The sequence below is a fragment of the Equus przewalskii genome, chromosome 2 (assembly GCF_037783145.1).
Source record: "Equus przewalskii isolate Varuska chromosome 2, EquPr2, whole genome shotgun sequence".
Lineage (NCBI taxonomy): Eukaryota > Metazoa > Chordata > Mammalia > Perissodactyla > Equidae > Equus > Equus przewalskii.
In genome coordinates, this window is record NC_091832.1 from 14224275 (window position 1) to 14247465 (window position 23191).

General features: G+C 45.0%; 1 protein-coding gene across 8 annotated transcripts in view; it reads right to left on the reverse strand.

The window, feature by feature from the left end:
* Nucleotides 1–23191, reverse strand: part of ST3GAL3 (ST3 beta-galactoside alpha-2,3-sialyltransferase 3) — a 197219-nt gene that overhangs the window by 17339 nt on the left and 156689 nt on the right. For all 8 annotated transcript variants that reach the window (XM_070609917.1, XM_070609912.1, XM_070609910.1 and 5 more), the window contains 4 exons: nucleotides 12738–12832; nucleotides 9470–9533; nucleotides 8535–8630; nucleotides 8088–8274 (listed from right to left, as the gene is read on the reverse strand). In XM_070609917.1, the coding sequence (XP_070466018.1) occupies nucleotides 8088–8274; nucleotides 8535–8630; nucleotides 9470–9533; nucleotides 12738–12832 (442 nt within the window). The remainder of the gene's footprint in view (nucleotides 1–8087; nucleotides 8275–8534; nucleotides 8631–9469; nucleotides 9534–12737; nucleotides 12833–23191) is intronic.

Below are 23191 nucleotides of genomic sequence, written 5' to 3' on the forward strand. Positions count from 1 at the left end.
GGGCTTTTATTATCCCCATTGTACACAAGAGGAAAATGAACCTCACTGGTTTCCACTCCCAATACTAAGTCCTATGCTGTTTCACCGACCTTACCCATACAGAAGGAGCCAGGGTGAGAGCAGCTGTGATGGCTGGTCCAAGTGCCCACACCCTCTGCAGGGTTGCTGGACGGCTGCTGTATACTCTGTCAAGTAGTTGAACCATAATTTATATAATAAACCCCTTAGGTTATATTTGTATTTGGCCATTATAAATAACACTATAATAAAAATCTTTGTGTGCAGATTTTTCCTTCCTTTGGGTGATGGCTCTGGGTGCCAAGTGCCATTTCCTTTCCAAAAAGCTTGTCCCCATTTATGCTGCAACCAGTAGCCTTTGAGAGCACCTGTCACTGTCCTCGTGCCAGAATCATGTTTTATAATTCAAACATAGTCTTTAAAGATGTGGTAAGTGATAAACGGCATTCTGTTGCCTTCACATGAATTTCTCTGACTGCTGGGCAGGTGACATATTTCTGTTGTTTACTAGTTATATTTCTTTCTGTGTAATCTGTTCAGTCTCCTGCCCATTATCTGCTGGGGTCCTACTGGTTTTCTCATCAACTTTCACGATTAGCATTTGTCTGTCATATTTCCTAAATATATTTTTCAAACTTTTGTGGTATCCAGTCTTTTTTTGTTGTTAATTCAGCTTAAATTTTCATATATTATCAGATCTGATTTCTTCTAGTACTTCTGTCCCTGTAAAGTTTTTTTCCCTCCAGGGATTTGATTTCTATTCCACTTTCTTCAACATTTCCTTTGGTTGTATTTTTACATTTTACTTTTAGTCCATATGGAATTTATTTTGATGTATGCTATGAGGAGAGGGTCAAAAGACCTTTTGAAAGCTATATTTGGAAAATGCAATGAACGAAAAGAGGAGTCGGCTTGGGGCCGGCTGTGCAATGCTGACAGACAACTGAAAGAGGCAGGGCGCCCGGGGCTGTTTGGTTTTCATTTCTTTATCAAGGAGAATGATCTTGGAACTGCAGAAGGATCAAACATGGCTAAGAGGAAAGAGATTCCCAGAAGAGGCAAGAGGAGAGCAAAAGGATGTGAGGGTCTGAATCTGAAGAATGCTCTCCCAGGGCAATAGAAGAGGGAGGCAGCCTGGTTGAGAGGAAAGAGCCAAGACCGAGTCAGAAGATTTGGGTTGGAATCCTAACTCTTCCACAAGTTACTGCGTTACTCTGGGCCTCAGCTTCCACATTTATTCATTTATGTAGGCCAACTGTATTTCAAAGACTGCTGGTGGTCATGGACTTACAGAGATAAATAGGACAGTTCTTGGCCTCCAGGGGCTTATAAGAGTTGACAGATAAGTAAACCCTCAAGTATAATAGAGTGATAAGTGTGTGGTGGGGACTCAGAAGAGGAGCATCTAATACAGCCTCATGAAAGGGAGCAGGTAAGACATGGAGGTGTGAAATAGAATCTATATTTCAGTATAGCCAGAGTGGAAAGTACATGTTGGGTGCAAGAAAGAGTGGCAAAGACAAGGAGAGGGTTGGAAGGCACCAGATCATGGAGCACTATGCTATGGAGTTTGAATTCTATCCTGCAGGCCAGTGAGCCTGTATCCAAATTACCTGGAGGGCTCATGAAAACAGACTGCTGGGTTCACCCCCAGAGTTTCTCATTCAGAAGGTCTAAGGTGGGGCCCCAAAATGCATTTCTGACAAGTTTCCAGGTGGTACTGATGCTAGTGGTACAAGAAGGCACTTTGAGAACCGTTGCATGTAGGCCATGGGCAACCATTAAGCAGAAGAATGAACCAACCAGATGGACTTTCAGGATGATCATTTTGGATACAGATGTGGAGAATGGATTGGGGTGAGACCTAACTTGAGGCAGAAACATAGGAAGCTGCTGAAATAATACAAGCAAGACATTTTTGAAAGGGAGAACCACAGATTTGGAGACTGAATGAATACAGAAGCAAAGGAGATGGAGGAATCACGCATGCTTCCCAGCATTTTGGCCATGAGCTTGTAAGAATCCCTAGAACTTAGGGATTGTACAGGACTGTGCCCTGTACACAGTAAATGTGCCCTGGATATTTGCTGACAAGTTGTTCCTTTAAACGGAGGCAGGGGTTGAGTCCACTGGATTTAGAATCAGAAGGTCACTGCCAGTAGAGAGAGAGGTTTGGAAGCTAGACTAGAGAAGGCTGAGAAATAGAAGGGGAAAACATGAAGATGCATCATGAACAGGTGATGACTCTTTCCAGACACTTGAAAAAGAAGAGGAGAGAGGGTGAACACAAGTTAAAGAGAGGGCTCTTATTTTTAAGGTGAGAGAGATCTGAACAAATTTATAGATGTGAGAGGAGGATCTAGTAAAGAGGTATGAAAAGAGATAAATGAGACAGTTCCTGAAAGGTGGGGGGAGATGGCATCCAGAGCACAGGAGAAAACTGATCGGGAGGCACAGAAAGGATGGTGGAGGAGGGAAGCAGGGATGGATGCAGATGCAGGTAAGCTTGTAGTTCGGAGGCTGGGAAATGGAGAGTTCTTGACTGATGACGACCTTTATCTTCCCTGCAGAGTTGGATATGAGATTTCTGCTTAGACTAGGGATGGAGGTATAGCAGAATTGAAGATGATGGTGAGGGTAGGTTCTGAGAACAACGACCAAGGACAGTACACAGGAGTGATAAGCAGCATCAAGATGCTAGTAAGGTAACACCACCAAGTGTTACCATCTCAGCTGTAGCTTCTCTCTCCATGGGCGATTCCCTGGTACTGGACTGGATGGATGTGGAGAAAGTCAAGGGGAGAGGGAGCTGTCAAGGGAGAGAGACAATATTTGAAGCACAGGGCTCCATGTGATTTTGGTGATTGATTTGGATTTGCTGAATGAATGAGTCAATGAATAAATGAGAGGTGTTATATATAATGTGATGGTTAAAGTGAGACACCTTTGGTCCAAAATGCTGCTCTACCACTTACTACCCCTCATAGTACCGGCCTCCTGGGGTTGCTGGGGTGGCTGGCTGAGGCAGTACATGTAAATCATGTAGTCCAGGGCCTGGCATTGGAAGAGCTCAGTAAATGGCAGCTCTTTTCATTCTCATAGGCCATGACAGGTAGGAGCTGATTATGAGGCAGAGTGACCAAGAGGTCAGAAATGACAGCGATGAAGAGGAGCAGAGGTCCCCGATTCCTGAGCATTTTTTATCTGAGGGTGGAGGAGCAATGGTTAGGCTGTGGTAATGAGGAATGAGCATGAGTCTTCCTGGCCCTCAGGGGATAGGAGGCATGTGTGAGAGAGCTGTGTCCACTGAGATGGCTGCAAAGGAAAATGGCTGCAAAGGAAACGGTATCCAGGGAGCTTGTCTCAGAAGTCTGGAAAGCAGATTGTGGGAGGGACCATGGATGCTGGCTCAACAGAGGCCTCGTCAAGCAGTAGGAGGCCATGGTGTGTGCCAGCCCCATCACCCTTTTTAGGTGCCCTGCACTGGGTTTCCTCTGAGGTGAGGGGGTATCCACACTGAGCTCCTCTGGGCAGAGCCTGTCCTAAGGCTCTGTGTCCCTCTCAGGCCTGAACAGAGTATAGGTTTAGGTGCAGACAGACATTCAATCCCCATCTTGGGCCTGGCCCAATAAGGCCTCATATATGGACACCTAGTGGCCCTGTCTATCCTGTGGATTTCCCAGACTGTTAGCCCACCCCCACTGCCTTTCCCAGGAGGCCCTGGGTCTCTCCCTCCTCTAGGTCTGGCCTCTGACCCCTGATTTTAGGTCACCTCCTAGGTCAGGCCCTGTAGCCTAGACAAAGAAAAATTCACTCCCTAGTGCAACTGGGCTTTTCTAACAGCAACACCACCAATAACGATAATAAAATAACAAACAGCATTAATAATTGCCATAGGCAGCACCTTACTAAGTGTCAAACATTAAGCAGGGTGCTTCTATATTTCATCTGGTTTAATTTTTAAAAGCACCCTAAAAGATGGGTAGTACTACTCCTGTTTTATAGAGGAGACTAAATCTAAGGGACTGAGAGGTAATTTGCCTAAGGTGACCTGGCTAATAAGTGACAGATTCTAAATTTAAACCCAAGTCTATATGACTCCAAGGCCTAAGGTGCCTTCCCCTCTTAAACTATGTCTCTCCCATATTCAGGGGCCCAGTCCTCCTATGCATGAGTGTGGGGCCCTGGCCGGCCTCTGAGATCCCTCCCTCCTTCCCCAAGGACTGAACTACAGTGGAAGGTCAGGCCTGTGTCAAGGCTGTCCAGGGGACAACCCTTGGCCCTTGTCCTGTCCCCTCCCCCTGCTGCGCTGGAACCACACCCACACCAACCCAGGCGAGGCCTCGGGGCTGATGATTTGACTGCCAGTCAGAGGCCACTCAGCAGCAAGGCCAGACTTCCAGTTTCAGGAGTGAGGATGAGTGGAGAGGAGGAGGCAGCAGCCCAGCTGAGTGGATTGGGAAGGCCGTTCCCAGGGCCTCTGAGGCCCTGGGTTACCAGGCCTCCTGGGGCATGGTGGGGAGCTGGTGGGGGCAGGAGGAACAGGGCCTGAGTCACTGCATGGGAAGCTTTCATGTCTCCCCTTCTCCAGGCCCCAGGGCTCCTTCCTCAGGACAACAGATGGGGCATCTCCAGCCTTCAACAAACATCAGGAGGAAGATGCTCAGGCCAAAGCACCCACAACACTGCATTATAACTCTAGTTTGGGGACTGTCTCTCCCACTAGACTGAGCAACTCTGGGTCAGGAACGGCGTTTAATTGACCTTTGTATTCCCAGGGAGCAGCACAGTGCCAGCACAGAGCATACCTCAGTGACGCCTGGCCAACGGGTGAGTGCGTGCAGGGATGGAGCCAGATGCGCCTCTGAGAAGAATTTTATGAGAGCTGGAGGCTGTCCCCTCCCACCACAGACCTACACCCCCATGTCCCTGATTCTACCCTCCCTCCCGACCTCAGCTTTCCCACTCAATAGACCACTGGTGCTCCTCTGAGCTGCCCCAAGCACACAGGCCTGCTAGGAACTCCTCCACCTGTTTGCTGGCCTCATCAAGGCTCCTGAGATCTGGGAGATAAGGGCCTTTGGTAACTTGTTTAGAGTTATCTGTGCTCCTCTATGGATGCAGAAAGCATGGCCAGCTCTAGAACAGGTTGTTCAGTCTTCCTTCCCCACATCTTTCCCCTTTCTATATCCTATCAGGACTCCTGGGTACCAGAGAGTTACATGCAATGAGCAACTCTGCTCACAGAGCAAGCGGCAGGCGGCAGCCATGACTGAGGCTTAACACCTGTTCCAGTCCTGCATAGACAGGCCTTGGTTCCTGAAGACAGAGCTGCTCCTGCCAAAATTCCACAGGTGAGGCTCCAGACAGGTGCAGAGAGCTCTCCAGCAGCCCAGAGGCTACATGGTTAGAAACAGTGCTGCAAGAGCAGCACAAGCCTGTGGCTGGGCACCAGATAGCAGGGGGCCAGGAGAAGCAGCCTCTCCCACATTTACCTGGGTCTCAGAGGCCAGAGAAATGAAGCAGAACAAGGGAGAGGTCCTGCGAAGGCATTAGTCCTGGGTTTGAGGAGAAGGGTACTAAAAAAGAGGCTGCCTAGGTAGCCAAAAGGGCCTGGGCAGGCCCCCTCTGGGTGCTGGGAAACATGGGCAGGCCCATGCTGGGTGCTTGGAAAGGTGGGCAGGCCCACGCTGGGTGCTGGGAGAGGTGGGCAGGCCTACTCTGGGTGCTGGGAGAGGTGGGCAGGCCCAGGCTGGGTGCTGGGAGAGGTGGGTAGGCCCACACTGGGTGCTGGGAGAGGTGGGCAGGCCCATGCTGGGTGCTGGATTAGTGAGGCCATGGGCATGACTGGCTTTCCTCTGGCAGCTTACTCTAAAGGCCCAAATTATCTTTGACTTTCGAGCCAGGGAAGGATCATGGAACTTTAGAGGACGCCCTCCTGTCTCCTCTTTCTCCTTCCCACTCACACCCACCAACTCTGTGAAGGAATTCTCACCAACATCAGGCTGGTCCTAAATTCCTGGGCGTGGCCAAGCCAGGCCACAGACCACAGCATGGGTGAGTGTGCCTGAGCACAGCCCACACTTCCTCATCCCAACTGCTCTCGTACCGTTGATCAGCCTGCCACCAAGGCCAGGCCAGGCCAGGCTGTGAGCTCCTCTGGCTCTTCCAGGGTAAAGTGAGGCCCTGCTGTCTGCTCTCCGAGTGACCCGAGCACAGCGGGTCTTATGACTCCAGCTGGCTTCCTTCCTTTTCTTCTTTCTTTTCTTCCTCTCTTGGATGACTTGTAAGAGCCTTGAGTTAACTGACCTTGGTGTTCTTGGAGGGAATAACTCTCCCTGTCTGCCCAGTAGGAAGCTGGATCTGGTGTTTGAGCCAATTCCAGATCATTTGTGGTGACTGAGCACTGAAGGGTAAAGAAGCAAATGGGATCAGGACCCTGCCCTCTGGGAGCTCCTTTGACATGTGCCCACCAGCACAAGAAGGGATATGCCAGGAGGGATGGGCAAATGGGCAGAAGGCCAGGGTAAGAAAGCCGCCCCCAGGCTCCCTGGGTTCACTAAAGCAGACCCAATTTCTTTCCACGTCTCCCTTAACAGTGTCTACCTGTGATCCCAATTTCATTGCCTTCAAGAAGAAAGCTCTCATTGTTTTCAAGAGGAAAGCTCTGAGGACACTAGTGTCTCAGGCCCTAGGGTTCTAAAAACAGAGGGGTGCTCCCTCCGCCCCAATTCTCTGCTTGGTTTGCGAGGGCAGTGGCCTGCTTGCAGCTGGGGCTGGCTGAAGCCAAACCCGTTCCTCTCCTGTGGGGAGCTGGGCTGGACCCAGAGGAGCCTGGCTGCCTCACTCAGCCTGGCTCTGAGGTGGGCTCCCTTCCCCACTGTCCCACCTACCTGAATTTCTGGACCTGACTTCTGTCTTCTTTCTCACTCGCTATCTACTTGACATTGCCTGCACTTGGCCTTGCTTGGGAAAAGGCTGTGGAGTTAAACCAAATTGCACTGAGACCTCCATGGGCAGGTTAAGCTGTTCCTGCCCCCCAACTCTCCTCTAAACCTCCAGAAAGAACTAGCCTCTTACTGTAGGCGGAGGGCCATCTGTCATCATTCTCCTCTGGTAGGAGGCTTGGGTATTGGAAGATGAATGGCCTGAACTCTGCAGTGTCCCTCCCCTAGGGGTGGCTGGTGACAGCTAGTTGAGGGGAGAGGGGGAATGGTCCTGGACAAGTTGGCAGGTGTGTCTGTAGGCCCAGAGCTGAGAAATAGAGACTCAGGAGGGGACTCAGTGGGTGGTCTGCTACAGAGCTGTCTGACCCTACTCAGTCACATAAGTTGCCTAAAGAAATGGGCCCAGACCTTTGCCTGACTAGAACAATGAGTACAGAATCTGATCATTCCCAGAGTGGAAACAGACTCACTGGCAGGTTGGGGACCCAAGTGCAGGCCAGTGGCAAAAGTACAAAGTGGAGAGGGAACAGGACTCATGATTTGAGAACTGGCTCCCTCAAGTTGAGGGGTCAGTTGTCCCTGAAGAGTGGCCCCAGGGCCCAAATAAGGCCTTCTTCCCCTGGCTGGGACTGAGGATGGACTCACATGACCAGAGGCAGAGAGACCTCACAGAGGGTACGAGGGCCTTGGGGAGGCAAGGACAAGGTCAGGGCAGGGAGTGTGAAGGTTAGGAGTAATGCTGGGGTGAGCCAGATAAGAGCTTTCCTTACCAGGGATCAAAGGCCAGATAAGGGCCTACAGGGGCGCTGAGGAGGGACTTGGGGTCTGGCTAGAGAAGGCTGAGAAAGGACCTGAAGCCTGGGTATCTTGGGGCAGGCAGCAGATATCAGGCATATCAGCTCCAGAAGTCTGGGCCAGTGACCTTGGCATCTGCTGGCCTCTCTGTCCCTTGGTTGCCTCTTTGTCCCTTGGTTGCGTTTGTGTGTCTTTCAGATTTGGGTCATTAATGCTTCTGTGGAAAGGTTCTTACTTGTTCTTTGCTGAGTTCAAAGGAAGGGGCTGACTCAGAAGCTGGGCAAGGCCAGGCCAAGAGGGGAAGGAGCTGGTGCACAGTGAGCTCACCATTCTCTCCTTGTAGACGATGTACTTCAACCACCTGAAGTCCTGCCACTTGAAGCCAGCGAGGACAAAGAGAGAATCCCGTTCGTACTGCTCGGGCTGCTGCATGGCGCCCTCAGGGTAGGTGATGCGCAGGGTCGTTTTGCTGCCCACGTCCTTCTCAAAGCCTTTCACTGGTGCTGAGTTCAGTCTACAGAGAGCAGGCCCAGTCAGAGCCTGCCTTGGGCTCATTGCATGTGGTCTGTTTGGGGAGGCACCATGACCCCAGAATATCCCAGGTCACTTGGTGCCACCTACCTTTCCAATCCAAAGCCCTCCAACCCAGGGTTCTTCTTGAGGCTTCTGCTGACCTCTAGCCCAACTGGCCAGACAGACAGTTCTCAATGGCTCAGGGACTCGGGTTTGGGCCAGGACACACAGGTGCCCAACGCACTGCTTTGGGGAACTCACCTGACCACAATGTCATAGTCATCAATTCGTGACCCCAGAGACTTGTTGGCAAGGACACCTCCATTTCCCACGATGATGCAGCGGCGGCAACTGAGGCTGAGGACAGAGAGGCAGAGACCTCTGGAGAGCTGTCCACCAGGTCTCCTTCTCCCCTATCTCTTTGGCCCTTGACCCTATGCCCTTGGCCAGGCACAGGCCGGGACAGAGAAAGAGGACTAGTGGGCTTCTGGCAGCAGTTCCATCTGTGAGTAGCTGGGCCCCTTGGGGCTCTCAGACGTCCCTAGTCCCTGATACTCTCTAGGAAAGCGTAGGTGTCGAAAGGGCTCAGGCACTAGCTGTGGGGTGCTGAGGAAGGAGGCTCAGGTAAGACGGCATTCTGGGTGAAAGATTCTCCTAGGGCTGAGCTTGAGGGCTATGCCAGAAAAGCAAGAAGAGAGGAATGGGCCTGGAGGCTCCAGGACTCAAGGTTCAGCTTATATTTGACTCAGAAGCCCCCACGCTCCCAGGAGCCACCAGGGAACCCTACTTATTTTGCTTCTCCTGCCCCTGCCCCTGGCGCTTCCCCCATCCAGGGTCTGTCGGCTTCAGAGCTATCACTACCTCCTGGATTTAAGCCCTGGCCCCTTCAGCTGCCCCCACCACCCAGCCCCTCAGTCCCAGTGGCGGGCGGATCCCAGTCCCAGTATCTTCTGTTTTTACCCTTTTAGGCCTCTGACATCTGAGGCCTGAGATGTCTTGCCAAGTTCTTATTGCCCACGAGGTGCAAGTCCCGCTGAATGGCCCCACTTATCTGCTCATCCACCCCAGTGTGTGTACTGTGTGTGCACATGTGCATGTGGTGGAGTCTGCTCATGTCCAGGAAAGGCTGCTGGGCCTCAACACCTCTGCACATGCCAGGCAGCTGAGGGGCAGGAGGCTGGGCTGCAATGGCTCACCTGTCCAAGGCAGGGGTCAGGTGGTACTCTTTGGTGACTGACAAGATGGCTCTGATCAGCTTGTCTGTGGACAGAGGAGGAAGATTTCTGTTAGAGGGTCACTTAAGTTCCCATGAAATTTTTACAGGCACACGCTCCTGGGGCTAGCGTGGAGGCAGAGGCTGGGGGAGGGAGCTCTGGACACGAGGCTGGGCTGGGTCATTGGCCTTTCTCCCTGAGAAAGGAGATGGAGGCAGGAGAACAGGCAGGCATGCACATCTCTGCCATTGTCAGTTTCTTCCCCACGGCTCCCCCAGCCCTTCCTTGGGAGCCTCATCTGGCTTTTGGAGGCTCTGTAGTCAGGCCCGCAGGGCCTGCATCTCCAGGCAGGACTTGCCTGGGAGCTGGGGCATCTCAGTCTCCTCCAGAATGGGAGCACTTGCTCAGAGACAGAGACCACCTTGTGCTCACTTTCATGTCCCCACTGAGCAGAACCACCAGGAAGCAAACGAGACACCAACAATGAAGAGCTGGAGTGGGCCCAGCCAGCTCCCTGACTCAGACCACTCTGCCTCATTTTCTGATATGGTTTTCCTCTCACTTCCTCCCTCTGCCACGGCCGATCTCTAATCCTGTTCTTGCTAGGATGTCTCTACCTCCTTATCCTCTTTCCTCTTCAAGCTCTGCAGCCTGGCATCTGCCCACCTGCACTCCACTCAGGCTGTCCTCAGCAAGGGCCCCAGAACCTTTGTGCTCTCAGATCCTGTGACCACTGTTCAGACCTCATTCTTCTTGGCCTCTCTCCGGCTTTGGCAACGATAATTGCTCTCCTTTCAAACCCCGGTTTAACGAGAGCATTATAATACAATGTATAATGATAGTGGCTTTGGAGTTAAATCCTGGTTCTGCCACTTATGAGCTCTGTGACCTCAGACAAATCACTTACTTTCTTTGAGCTTTGGTTTCCTCATCTTTCAAATGAAGATGGTAATTCTTACTGTGCAGAGTAGTTAGGAAGATAAAAAGATAATGTAGGTCTTTATCTAAAGACCTAAAGATAAAGTAAGTAAATTGGTACAACACAGCGAACAGCATCTTAACAATATCAAGTAAAGATATAGACGTGCATAGACTAAGATCTTGCAACTCTACTTCTAGATGGATAGCATTGAAAAACTCACACATTTGTTTAAGGAGACTTGTACAAGAATGTTCATTGCAGAATGGTTTGTAATAGCAAATTGTTGGAGGCAACCTAAATGTCCACCAAAGGAAAATAGATTAAATGTGGTACATGGAATACTACACAGCAGTCACAAAATCAATGATCTAGGGTTACGTGTACCAATACAGATAAATCTGAAAAGCATAAGCAAAAAAAATAAAATTGAAAAATATACACACACACATATATAATACCATTTGTAAACTTCAAAAACATGCAAAAACAATACCAGATTTTTAATGGATACATAAATAAGTCATAGAAATATATAAAGAGGTATGGAATGATAACACCAAAACCAGGATAATGGTGTCCTGGGAAGGAGGGGCATGGCATGGGAGGGGCTACAGAGAGCTGTAATTGTATCTTATTGTCTTATATTTCTTAAGCTGGGTAGAGAGTACCTGGGTGCTCATTATATTAGTCTTTATGCTTTTTTATATACCTGAACTATTTCATGTAAAGAAAGGATGCTTCCAAAATTAAAAATAACAACTTCATAATTTTTTGAAATATAGGGTGGAAAATACTGTCAGATGCAGCCGAGAGGTCAAGTTAAGGACTGAAAAGTATCCTCTGGATCTCACGAGCATTGAGTAGTTTCACTGGAGTGGTGGGAGGAGAAGTTCTTCAGGAGTAAACGGTGAGAAAGAGGAGACAGGGCACAGCTAATCTTTCCAGAAGTGGAATGAGAAAGGGAAAGGAACCTTAAGGAATGTTCTATACTAAGTGCCTTCAGATACACCTCACAGTGGGCTTCAGGGAAGGCCACAGATCCCCTCCTCTTCCCACCTCCAGTTTCACCTCTGAGGAAAAGCATATTGCCCTAATTGGCCAAGGTTGAGGATACAGATTGGGTTTTCATTTTCTAGGAGGGGAACCTTAGCAGAAAGGGCAGAAACTATTGGGTGCTTTCTTCTTGCTGGCTAATGGGCTCTGTATTGGCCATTCCTGGCCTTCATAGCTTAGTAGGATCAGAGTCTCAAGTGAGGATTTAGGAGAAAAGAGGAGGCTGCTTGGCTACACGCACCCAGGAAAAATAAGTTCTTTATCTGGTTCAACCCAACCCATTAGACTTGTCTTTGAAGGTGTGAGGTCCAAGCTTCAGTTCAAGAGTGTCCTTTTGCTGGCCACTGTCTTCTTTTCAGGGACGGGTGGACTGGCTGAGTAGAGGGTTCAGGTATTCTTGAGTCCCTGGTCAAATGATATCACCCCTTTAACAGTTATCTTATTTAATTCTGACCACAAGCTAATTCAATGGTATTGTTCTCCCCATTTAACCAGTGAAGAAACTCAAGCACAGACACGTTAAGTAACTTGTCCAAGGTCACAGCTTGTAAAGAGGTAATTTTGGGATCTGATCCTTCTATGCTGGACCCTAAAGCCCAAACTCTACCATGCCATGAAACAGTGCAAGAACTTGACAAGAGAACAGAACTGTTAAAACTATCAGGGGTAGGAAAATCTTAAGTTAGGAGGGAATGAGATGGGTGAGGTCCCCAAGGCAATGGAAGGGGACAGGTCTGAGAGTATAGGGGAAGCGCTAGCCTTGGACAGATAAGAAAGGGCTGGAGGGGAGACTAGGTTAAGGGGAAAAACCACAGGAGGGGATGATGGGGGAGCCTGGGGACAGTGGTGGGGGATGGCCTCTATTTTCTCTGGGATGTTCCCCCTCATGCCTACTTCTCTAGTGCTGATGTCTCTGACACCCCTTTTCTGCGATCTCACAGTACCAGGTTCTTCCCTCATCAGAGTCCTTACTGTCCTGCACCCTAAGTATCTGTATCTCCACCAGACTGGAGCTTTTTGAGGAGAGGGACCATATCTATCTACTCCACTGTGGTATGCTCAGCCCTGGCAAAGTAGGAGGCACTGAATAAATATTTCACTAAAGAAGTAAGAAAAAATGAAGGAAGGGAAAGAGGGAGAGAAGGAAGGACACTGTTGAGAGCAGGGGGATCCCCAGCATGAGGACTTCTAAGGGTACAGCCCTGTCATGAAGCGCAGGGAGATAGTTTGGAGGATGAGATGTTAATGTAGAGTGGGTCATGGTTCCCAGCATACCTTGACCTTTGATCCCAAAAGGCGGCACAAATTCCTGGATCCTAGCCCACATGCGGAAGGAGTCATCCAGGAACATGGGTGCTGGCTTGGAGAACCTGGAATACAACAGGGCTATTGAGGATTCCCAAATGCAACAGGCTGGAGTACTGGTTGGCTCTTCGGTACAAACGTCTTCACTATGGATCTGCTGGAAGCGACCTTCCACATTCCAGCACACCCTCCCTACTCCCGCTTGTTCATTGAGCAGCTGCTGTGAGGGGTCTGACAGATCTTGTTCAGCGGAGACTGAGTTTAAAGGAGCAGGCCTGGCCAGTCCTTATGTGGCCAGCTGTAGGAGTGGAAAGACAAGATCTGCTCGGCAGGGATCAACATCTCAGAGCTGGAAGCTCTCTGGCAGGTTATCTATGCATGCATCCATCAAAGAGTTACTACTGTCCACACTGTTCCTGCAATCTGGGAACACGGAGATGAGACATTGTCCAGTTGAGCAGAAGAATACCCAAAAATACAGCCAATGCAGGGAGACAGAATTTTGGAAAGAATTCTGGGAGATGGACCACCCAGGGTGAGGAGGAAGAACTCATGATGAGAGGGCAAAGCAGGTGAACAGCCATAGGAGATACAGGTTTGAGAGAGAAGAGGAAAATCACAGTATCCTGTGGCTGGGAGGCAGGGCTGAGGGGAGTCTCAGACAAGTAGGAGCCTGAGCACATTTGTTTGCAGAGAGAAGGACAGAGGGCAAAGGTCCTCAGGGGCTGGGGGAGGGGAAGGAGGTTAAGCGGAGGGGGTAATTTTGGCCTGGAGGAAAGACGAGAGGAAAAATGAGAGAGAAGGAACAGTGAGGTAATGCTGAGTTGAGGAGAAGGGAAAAGGCAAGTTTCACTTTTTGGGGGAAAGCTGAGGAGTGAGTAGGGCAGGGTGCAGGTTTGAGAAGGATGGGACAAAGTCAGAAGGGATGAAGAAGGGAGTGAGGACAGAGTGACAAGGGAGAGAAGGAACCAAACTCTTCAGAAATGCTTGGACAACACGACTTCACATGGAAACTCGTACCGTGGTTTTGAGACCTTTTCAGGGCACCTGGCAGCCCAGAAGATGGCCAGCACCTAGTCCCTTACTGCATGTTGAGTCTTCCTGTAGGACCTGCGTAGGGCTTTCTTGGCCAAGAATGAATGTGTGGAGGCCTAGGACTTGGTGGCTCCGTCTCTTTAATTCTAACTCAACCTGAATCAGCCAGTGAAAAACTTAAGATTGGAGGAGAGGCCCTCCAAGCTCAGAAGCTAGAACTTCCCCCTCCTATCGTTCTCTAACCCCAGCATACACTGTTCATTCCCATCACCACTAACACCATTACAATCATCATACCCAAGAAGAATAACAGTAATCGGAAGTCTAATATTATTAGAGATTTTGAAGTGAACTTGAAAAAAGCAGAAAACCTTCAATGCTGCTCCCTCTACCGTCACTCGCTGCTAGGAAGAAGCAGTCAACACGTGATAGTATGGAAAGGCCATTCCTGCATAGGGCTTTCTTTTGGACTTCTGAGTTAGTACACTTCCCTTCCGTGTGCAAGGGTCATGCATGTTTCTCATACCCAGTATATAAAATCTAAGTGAATTCATATATTTGCAGTTGTGACAGAGGCACTGATGATCCTGGCCATAGTCTTCATGTAACAGCAAAGGACACAAGATCCCTGGATGAGCTGCAGCAAGAGCCTCTCCTGCGTCGGGACTGAGCTCATAAAATGTTTGCAAAGCTTCTCAGTCAGGCTAGGACAGGATTTTATCTGCTTCCCAATATGTACTGGATGTCATATGCTAATAAAATCTCCTAAGATCTAGCCAAATGGTCTCAACATATTTTTTCCTTTTCCTCTCCCTTCTCTCTTTTTTCCAGCTGATTAGAAAGTTCATTATGTTTATTTTTACTTTTTAAAAAACGCTTACTTGTGGTGTTGCTTGTAATACGTGTTAATTTTGGAAAAAACACAGGTGCACACATACACTAATAAATAAATCTTACAATACAGAGATAATTAACCTTTTGTTATATATCTGTACTGATTTTTCTTTTCCTATATTATTTTTTAGACTGCTCTGTAAACTACTTTTTTCACGTATAATATTATGAAAACATTACTATGCAAATGGACACAACATTCTCCTAATACACAGAGACTGAGTCAAACAAGAAAAACCACAAGCTGCTGGTAACCTGATACAAATTGACCTCCCAAAAATCAGATGCAGAAGGTTACACAAATGAAAATATGACCAAAAAAGGAGGACTTACAATATTAGTGCTTTGAACTCAATGTTTGTGTGGCCCCCTAAAATTCATATGTTGAAATTTAATGCCCACTGTGATGGTATTTGGAGGCGGGGTCTTTGGGAGGTAATTAGGTCATGAGGGTGGAGCCTTCATGACTGTGATTAGTGCCCTTATAAGGAGGCCAGTGAGCTAACCAGTTTTCTTTCTGCCATACTGAGGATACAGAAGAAGTCAGCCACCTGCAACCTGGAAGAGAGCCCTTGCCATGCTGTCACCACAATCTTGGACTTCCAGCCTCCAGAACAGAGAGAAGTAAATTCCTGTTGTTTATAAGCCACCCAACTTAGGATATTTTGTTATAGCAGCCAGAGCTGACTAAGACAATAAGTAATGAGCAAAAAAAATTCATGGGAGAGATCATGGCAAAAAGCATTAAATGGACCTGATTAAAGCGGCCTTCAAAGTTTTAGATGTTTATTTTGTAGGCCCTCTTTATATTCCCTGGAAGATTGAGTCAGCCTCCCTCTAGCATTTCTTTCTGCTATTGGGTGCACCTTTGTGCAAGGAATACTCTTTTTCCCTCCTGTGCATATATTTTTAAAACTTTTTAAAAAAATTTTTATTAAAGACTGGCACCTGAGCTAACAACTGTTGCCAATCTTCTTTTTGTTTCTTTCTTTATGCTTTTTCTCCTCACATCCCCCCAGTATATAGTTGTATATTTTGGTTGTGGGTCGTTCTAGTTGTGGCACGTGGGACACGGCCTCAGCGTGGCCTGATGAGTGGTGCCATGTCTGTGCCCAGGATCCGAACCAGTGAAATCCTGGGCTGCCACAGTGGAGCATGCGAACTTAACCACTTGGCCACGGGGCCGGCCCTCTTAAAACTTTTTATTATGAGAAATTTAACACGTACAAAAGTTGAAAAAAAAAAAACAGTACAGTGAACCACCCATGTACTCATTACCTAGATTCAGCAATTATCGATCATGGTCATTTTTGTTTCTTTTACACCCCATCCACTTTCTTTCTGTTTTATTTTGGAAAATCCCAAAAATCATGCCATTTCTTCCATAAAATATTTCAGCATTAATTTCTAAAGATAAGGACACCTTAAAAAACATGTCCAAACATAAACAACTCCTCTAAAAGCCATTATCACATTTAAAAAATGATTTATTTCTTAATAGCAACAAAGAGCCAGTCAGTTTTCAGATTTCTCTTATTTTCTCACTGTTGTTGCTGCTTATGGTAACAGTTGGTTTATTTAGATCCCAATGAAAGCATGGTCCACACACTGAATTTGGCTGGCCTCCATGTCTCTTTTAAAGACACAAGTTTCCTCCTCTTTTTTTCCCCTTTGGCCTTTTCATCTTGGTTCCTGAATCCTTTTGACACACTCCAGTAATCTTAGATTACCGTCCTTGTTTTCTGCTATGTAAAGGTGTTCCAGGCTTATCTTGTACATTTCTTGCCCTCTCCTGGAATCAGTCATTTTCTCAAGGAGCCTTGGCTCCTTTTAAATGGAAATGGTATTTAGAGACCACCATTTGGGTAGCTAGGGATGCTCATGCCATCATGGGTTAGTCATTGTTTCTAGAACTTTCAGGGGAACAAAAAACTAGGAAATAATTTTTTTTTTTTTTTTTTTTTATTAATGTTATGATAGATTACAACCTTGTGAGATTTCAGTTGTACATTTTTGTTAGTCATGTTGTGGGTACACCACTTCCCCCTCCGTACCCTCCCCCCACCCCCCCTTTTCCCTGGTAACCACCAATCAGATCTCCTTCTCAATATACTAATTTCCACCTATGAGTGGAGTCATATAGAGTTCGTCTTTCTCTGACTGACTTATTTCGCTTAACATAATACCCTCGAGGTCCATCCACATTGTTGTGAATGGGCCAATTTCGTCTTTTTTTATGGCTGAGTAGTATTCCATTGTGTATATATACCACATCTTCTTTATCCAATCATTAGTTTCTGGGCATGTAGGCTGGTTCCACGTCTTGGCTATTGTAAATAATGCTGCAATGAACATAGGGGTGCAACGGACTCTTGAGATATCTGATATCAGGTTCTTAGGATAGATACCCAGTAATGGGATGGCTGGGTCATAGGGTATTTCTATTTTTAACTTTTTGAGAAATCTCCATACTGTTTTCCATAGTGGCTGTACCAGTTTGCATTCCCACCAACAGTGTATGAGGGTTCCTCTTTCTCCACAACCTCTCCAACATTTGTCGTTCTTGGTTTTGGATGTTTTTGCCAATCTAACGGGGGTAAGGTGATATCTTAGTGTAGTTTTGATTTGCATTTCCCTGATGATTAGCGATGATGAACATCTTTTCATGTGTCTATTGGCCATATTCATATCTTCTTTTGAGAAATGTCTGTTCATGTCCTCTGCCCATTTTTTGATCGGGTTGTTTGTTTTTTTGTTGTTAAGTAGTGTGAGTTCTTTGTATATTATGGAGATTAACCCTTTGTCGGATAAGTGGCTTGTAAATATTTTTTCCCAATTAGTGAGCTGTTTTTTTGTTTCAATCCTGTTTTCCCTTGCCTTGAAGAAGCTCTTTAGTCTGATGAAGTCCCATTTGTTTATTCTTTCTATTGTTTCCCTCAACTGAGGAGTTACAGTGTCCGAAAAGATTCTTTTGAAACTGATGTCAAAGAGTGTACTGCCTATATTCTCTTCCAAAAGACTTATTGTCTCAGGCCTAATCTTTAGGTCTTTGATCCATTTTGAGTTTATTTTGGTGTGTGGTGAAAAAGAATGGTCAATTTTCAATCTTTTGCATGTGGCTGTCCAGTTTTCCCAGCACCATTTGTTGAAGAGACTTTCTTTTCTCCATTGTAGGCCCTCTGCTCGTTTGTCGAAGATTAGCTGTCCATAGATGTGTGGTTTTATCTCTGGGCTTTCAATTCTGTTCCATTGATCTGTGGACCTGTTTTTGTACCAGTACCATGCTGTTTTGATCACTGTAGCTTTGTAGTATGTTTTGAAATCGGGGATTGTGATTCCGCCGGCTTTGTTTTTCTTGCTCAGGATTGCTTTAGCAATTCGCGGTCTTTTGTTGCCCCATATGAATTTTAGGATTGTTTGTTCAATTTCTGTGAAGAATGTTCTTGGGATTCTGATTGGGATAGCATTGAATCTGTATATTGCTTTAGGTAGTATGGACATTTTAACTATGTTTATTCTTCCAATCCATGTGCAAGGGATGTCTTTCCATCTCTTTATGTCATCGCCTATTTCTTTCAAGAGAGTCTTGTAGTTTTCATTGTATAGATCCTTCACTTCCTTGGTTAAGTTTATCCCAAGGTATTTTATTCTTTTCGTTGCGATTGTGAATGGGATAGAGTGCTTGAGTTCTTTTTCTGTTAGTTTATTGTTAGTGTATAGAAATGCTACTGATTTATGCACGTTAATTTTATACCCTGCTACTTTGCTGTAGTTGTTGATTATTTCTAATAGTTTTTCTGTGGATTCTTTGGGGTTTTCTATGTATAAGATCATGTCGTCTGCAAACAACGAGAGTTTTACTTCTTCGTTACCTATTTGGATTCCTTTTATTTCTTTTTCCTGCCGAATTGCTCTGGCCAGCACCTCCAGAACTATGTTGAATAGGAGTGGTGAAAGTGGGCACCCTTGTCTTGTTCCTGTCCTCAGAGGGATGGCTTTCAGCTTTTGTCCATTGAGTATGATGTTGGCTGTGGGTCTATCATATATGGCCTTTATTATGTTGAGGTACTTTCCATCTATACCCATTTTACTGAGGGTTTTTATCATAAATGGGTGTTGGATCTTGTCGAATGCTTTCTCTGCATCTATTGAGATGATCATGTGGTTTTTGGTTTTCATTTTGTTAATATAGTGTATCACGTTGATTGACTTGCGGATGTTGAACCATCCCTGTGTCCCTGGTATAAATCCCACTTGATCATGGTGTATAATCTTTTTGATGTATTGCTGTAATCGGTTTGCCAAAATTTTGTTGAGGATTTTTGCATCTATGTTCATCAGTGATATCGGCCTGTAGTTCTCCTTCTTTGTGTTGTCCTTGTCATGTTTGGGGATCAGAGTGATGTTGGCTTCATAGAACGTGTTAGGGAGTTCTCCATCTTTCTCAATTTTCTGGAACAGTTTGAGGAGAATAGGTATTAAGTCTTCTTTGAATGTTTGGTAGAATTCTCCAGAGAAGCCGTCTGGTCCTGGACTCTTGTTTTTGGGGAGGTTTTTGATTACCGTTTCTATTTCCTTACTTGTGATTGGTCTATTCAGATTCTCCATTTCTTCCTGATTCAGTTTGGGGAGATTGTAGGAGTCTAGGAATTTGTCCATTTCTTCCAGGTTGTTCAATTTGTTGGCATATAGTTTTTCATAGTATTCTCTTATGATCTCTTGTATTTCATTGGTATCTGTTGTGATTTCTCCTCTGTCATTCCTGATTTTATTAATTTGCGATTTCTCTCTTCTTTTCTTGGTGAGTCTGGCTAGGGGTTTGTCAATTTTGTTAATTCTTTCGAAGAACCAACTCTTTGTTTCATTGATCCTTTCTATTGTCTTTTTTGTTTCAATATCGTTTATTTCTGCTCTTGTTTTTATTATTTCCCTCCTTCTACTGACTCTGGGCCTTGTTTGTTCTTCTTTTTCTAGTTCTGTTAGGTGTCGTTTGAGGTTGCTTACGTGAGCTTTTTCTTGTTTAGTGAGGTGAGCCTGTATTGCGATGAATTTCCCTCTTAGGACTGCTTTTGCTGCATCCCAAATGATTTGGTATGTCGTGTTCTCATTTTCATTTGTCTCCAGATAATATTTGATTTCTTCTTTAATTTCTTCAATGATCCATTGTTTGTTGAGAAGCGTGTTGTTTAGTCTCCACATTTTTGCACCTTTCTCTGCTTTTTTCTTGTAGTTGATTTCTAGTTTAATAGCGTTATGATCAGAAAAGATGCTTGATATTATTTCAACTCTCTTGTATTTATTGATGTTTGCTTTGGTTCCCAAAATATGGTCAATCCTTGAGAATGTTCCATGTGCACTTGAGAAGAATGTGTAACCTGCTGTTTTTGGATGAAGTGTTCTATATATATCTATTAAGTCCATCTGGTCTAATTTTTCATTTAATTCTATTATTTCCTTGTTGATTTTCTGTCTGGATGTTCTGTCCATTGGTGTTAATGGTGTGTTGAGGTCCCCTACTATTATTGTATTGTTGTTGATGTCTTCTTTTAGTTCTATTAAGAGTTGCTTTACAAATTTTGGTGCTCCTGTGTTGGGTGCGTATATATTTATAAGTGTTATGTCTTCTTGGTGGAGAGTCCCTTTTATCATTATATACTGTCCCTCTTTGTCTTTCTTTATCTGTTTTGCTTTGAAATCTACCTTGTCTGATATTAGTATAGCGACACCTGCTTTCTTTTGTTCATTATTAGCTTGGAGTATTGTTCTCCATCCCTTCACTCTGAGTCTGTGTTTGTCTTTGGGGCTGAGGTGTGTTTCCTGGAGGCAGCATATTGTTGGATCTTGTTCTTTGATCCATCCTGCCACTCTGTGTCTTTTGATTGGGGAGTTCAATCCGTTTACATTTAGAGTGATTATTGAGACGTGGGGGCCTACCACTACCATTTTAGGAAATAATTTTTTAAAGAGAAAATACATCATGTATTTATACTGGTATACCCAGTTCAAATTTAGGATTGCAAGATTTGTACTTTACCTTCCTTTTTTTTTCTTAAACAAATAGCTTTATTGAGACATAATTCACATAAAAGTCATCCATTTACTTACCTTCTTTGATTTTATATTTGTATGTCTTTTCTCTCAAGTAGATATCCTTGTTGATAGTGATATTAACACAATTACTTATTTGCTTTATCTTAATAGATACATACATATAGATACATACACATACATATAGAAAACATGCAATAATTTGAGAATAACATTGCTAACACTACGATTACTAAGAACAATGAAAAGTTCTTTGTAGTTCTTTTTGCCATGGGGGCATACCCTTCTAGAAAAGTACAAATTACTTTACTTTTGCCACTTGAAATAATTCTGCTGAGTTTAATTCATCAATGATACATAGGTTCGTTTGTTTCATTTTGCTTTTGCTTTTTAGGGTTTGCTTATCCCTCATTTTAATTAAACTTTATGATGATATAAAACTTTACATAGTTCCAAAATTAAGTTCATAAAGCAAGATATATTCAGAGGAGTCTAACTTTCATCTCTGTATCTGACTCATGTTACTTCTATTCCCATATAGTATTCATTTTTAATAGTTTTTATTTTATCTTTTCTTTGTTTTTTTTTTGATGTAACAAACACATAATATGTGTGTGTACTCCTATTCCTTTCTTTATGCAATAAAAAGGTAACATACTAAATACACTGTTTCATTTACTGTTTTTTCACTATATAAGATATTAGGGCGATCACTCCACAGGTAGTATGAGAGTTATATACTTGATGATGCCCATCATGGTTATGTACCATACATTATTCAATCAGCCCCCTGCGTAGTTTCCAGTCTTTTGTAAAGTAGGTTCCACCAACAGTAGTTACAGTGAATAACGTCATGTATATGTCATTTTCCATTTACTGATGTATCTTTGGAACAGATTCCTAGAGGTGGGTTTGTTGGGTCAAAGGGGAAATGCACATACATAATTTTGCTGCACATTGCCAAGTTCCCCTCCACAGGAACTGTACCATTTTGCAATACACACCAGCAACATATGAAAGTGCCATTTCCCCCACAGCCTCACAAATGGAGCATACTGTCAAACAATTCAATTTTGCCAGTTTGATAGGAGAGAAACAGTATCTCAGTGTTGTTTTAATTTGGATTTCTTTTATTATAAGTGGAATTGAACATCGTTTTATGTATGAAACGGCCATTTGCAGTTCTTTTCTGTGAACTTTGTTCGTATCTCTTGCCCATTTTTCTACAGGGTTACTGGTCTTTTTCTTCTCTTTTTTCCCCCAGCTTTTTTGAGATATAACTGACATATAATAGTGTGAAAGTTTAAGATATACAATAGATTGATTTGATACACTTATATATTGCAATATGATTACCCTACACCATAATGTTAGCTAACAATCTTCTCTTGTTTTTGAAGTTATTTATATATTAAATACATAAATCCTCTGAGGTACAATTACAAATATTTCTCCCATTTGTTTGTTTGTTTATTTACTTGGCATACGGTGTTTTCTTTTCTCGCTTTTCCCCCCTTTTTTGCAATACATTTTTTAAAAAATGTAGTCAAATTTATCAATCTTTCCTCCTATTGCTTCTGGATTTTGAGTCTTAGAAAAGTTTTCTGCATTCTCAGGTTATATCACTTTCCTGGCTAGAATCCCAGGCATCTCTTCAAGCTCTCTCTTGCCAGGACCCTATACCCCCTTGTTCCATTGTCTTTTTGTCCCAGCCATTAGGCAAGACTCAACCAGAAATTAATCTAATCCTATACTCTTGTTCTTTTTATACGTGAAATGCTGCTAGAAACACACACACCACACCCCTTCACACACAGACACACACAAACACACACACACTCACACACAGACACACACTCTCATGTGGACTGATGCCACTACAAATTCATAGACTTGAATCTTAGTTGGACCCTCAGATTTGCTCATTACCTATTCCCAACTTTCCCCACTCTCCGTAAACTCTCTATCCCTTCCAACTTTCTCTAAGCAGATATCTCTTCTCTCACTTCACAGACAAAACCAAGACGATCAGATAGGAACTCCTTCAGCTTCTTGCTTCCTTACCAAACTGCTACGCCCACCAAAGCTCATCTCTCCATCATCCTGTGCATCCCATTCCTGTCTGTTTGCCCCTATGCACACAATCAACCTCAGGTCTCTCTCATGTGAAAACAGACAAACAAACAAACTCAATAAACTTTTCTGACCTTGTACCCACTTTAGCTACCAATCTTTCTCTATCCCTTTATGGTAAAACTTCTAGAGAGACCAGTGGATAGTCTGTCTCAATTTCCTCATCTCCTATTCACTCTTTGATCTAATGCAATCTGGATTTAGTCCTTTGAGACTACCATTATATTCCACCAATCGTGCACTATTTGTAGCTCCTTGAACAAGCTGGTTACTTCAAGCATTTACACATGCAGTCTCTCTGCCTGAAATGTCGT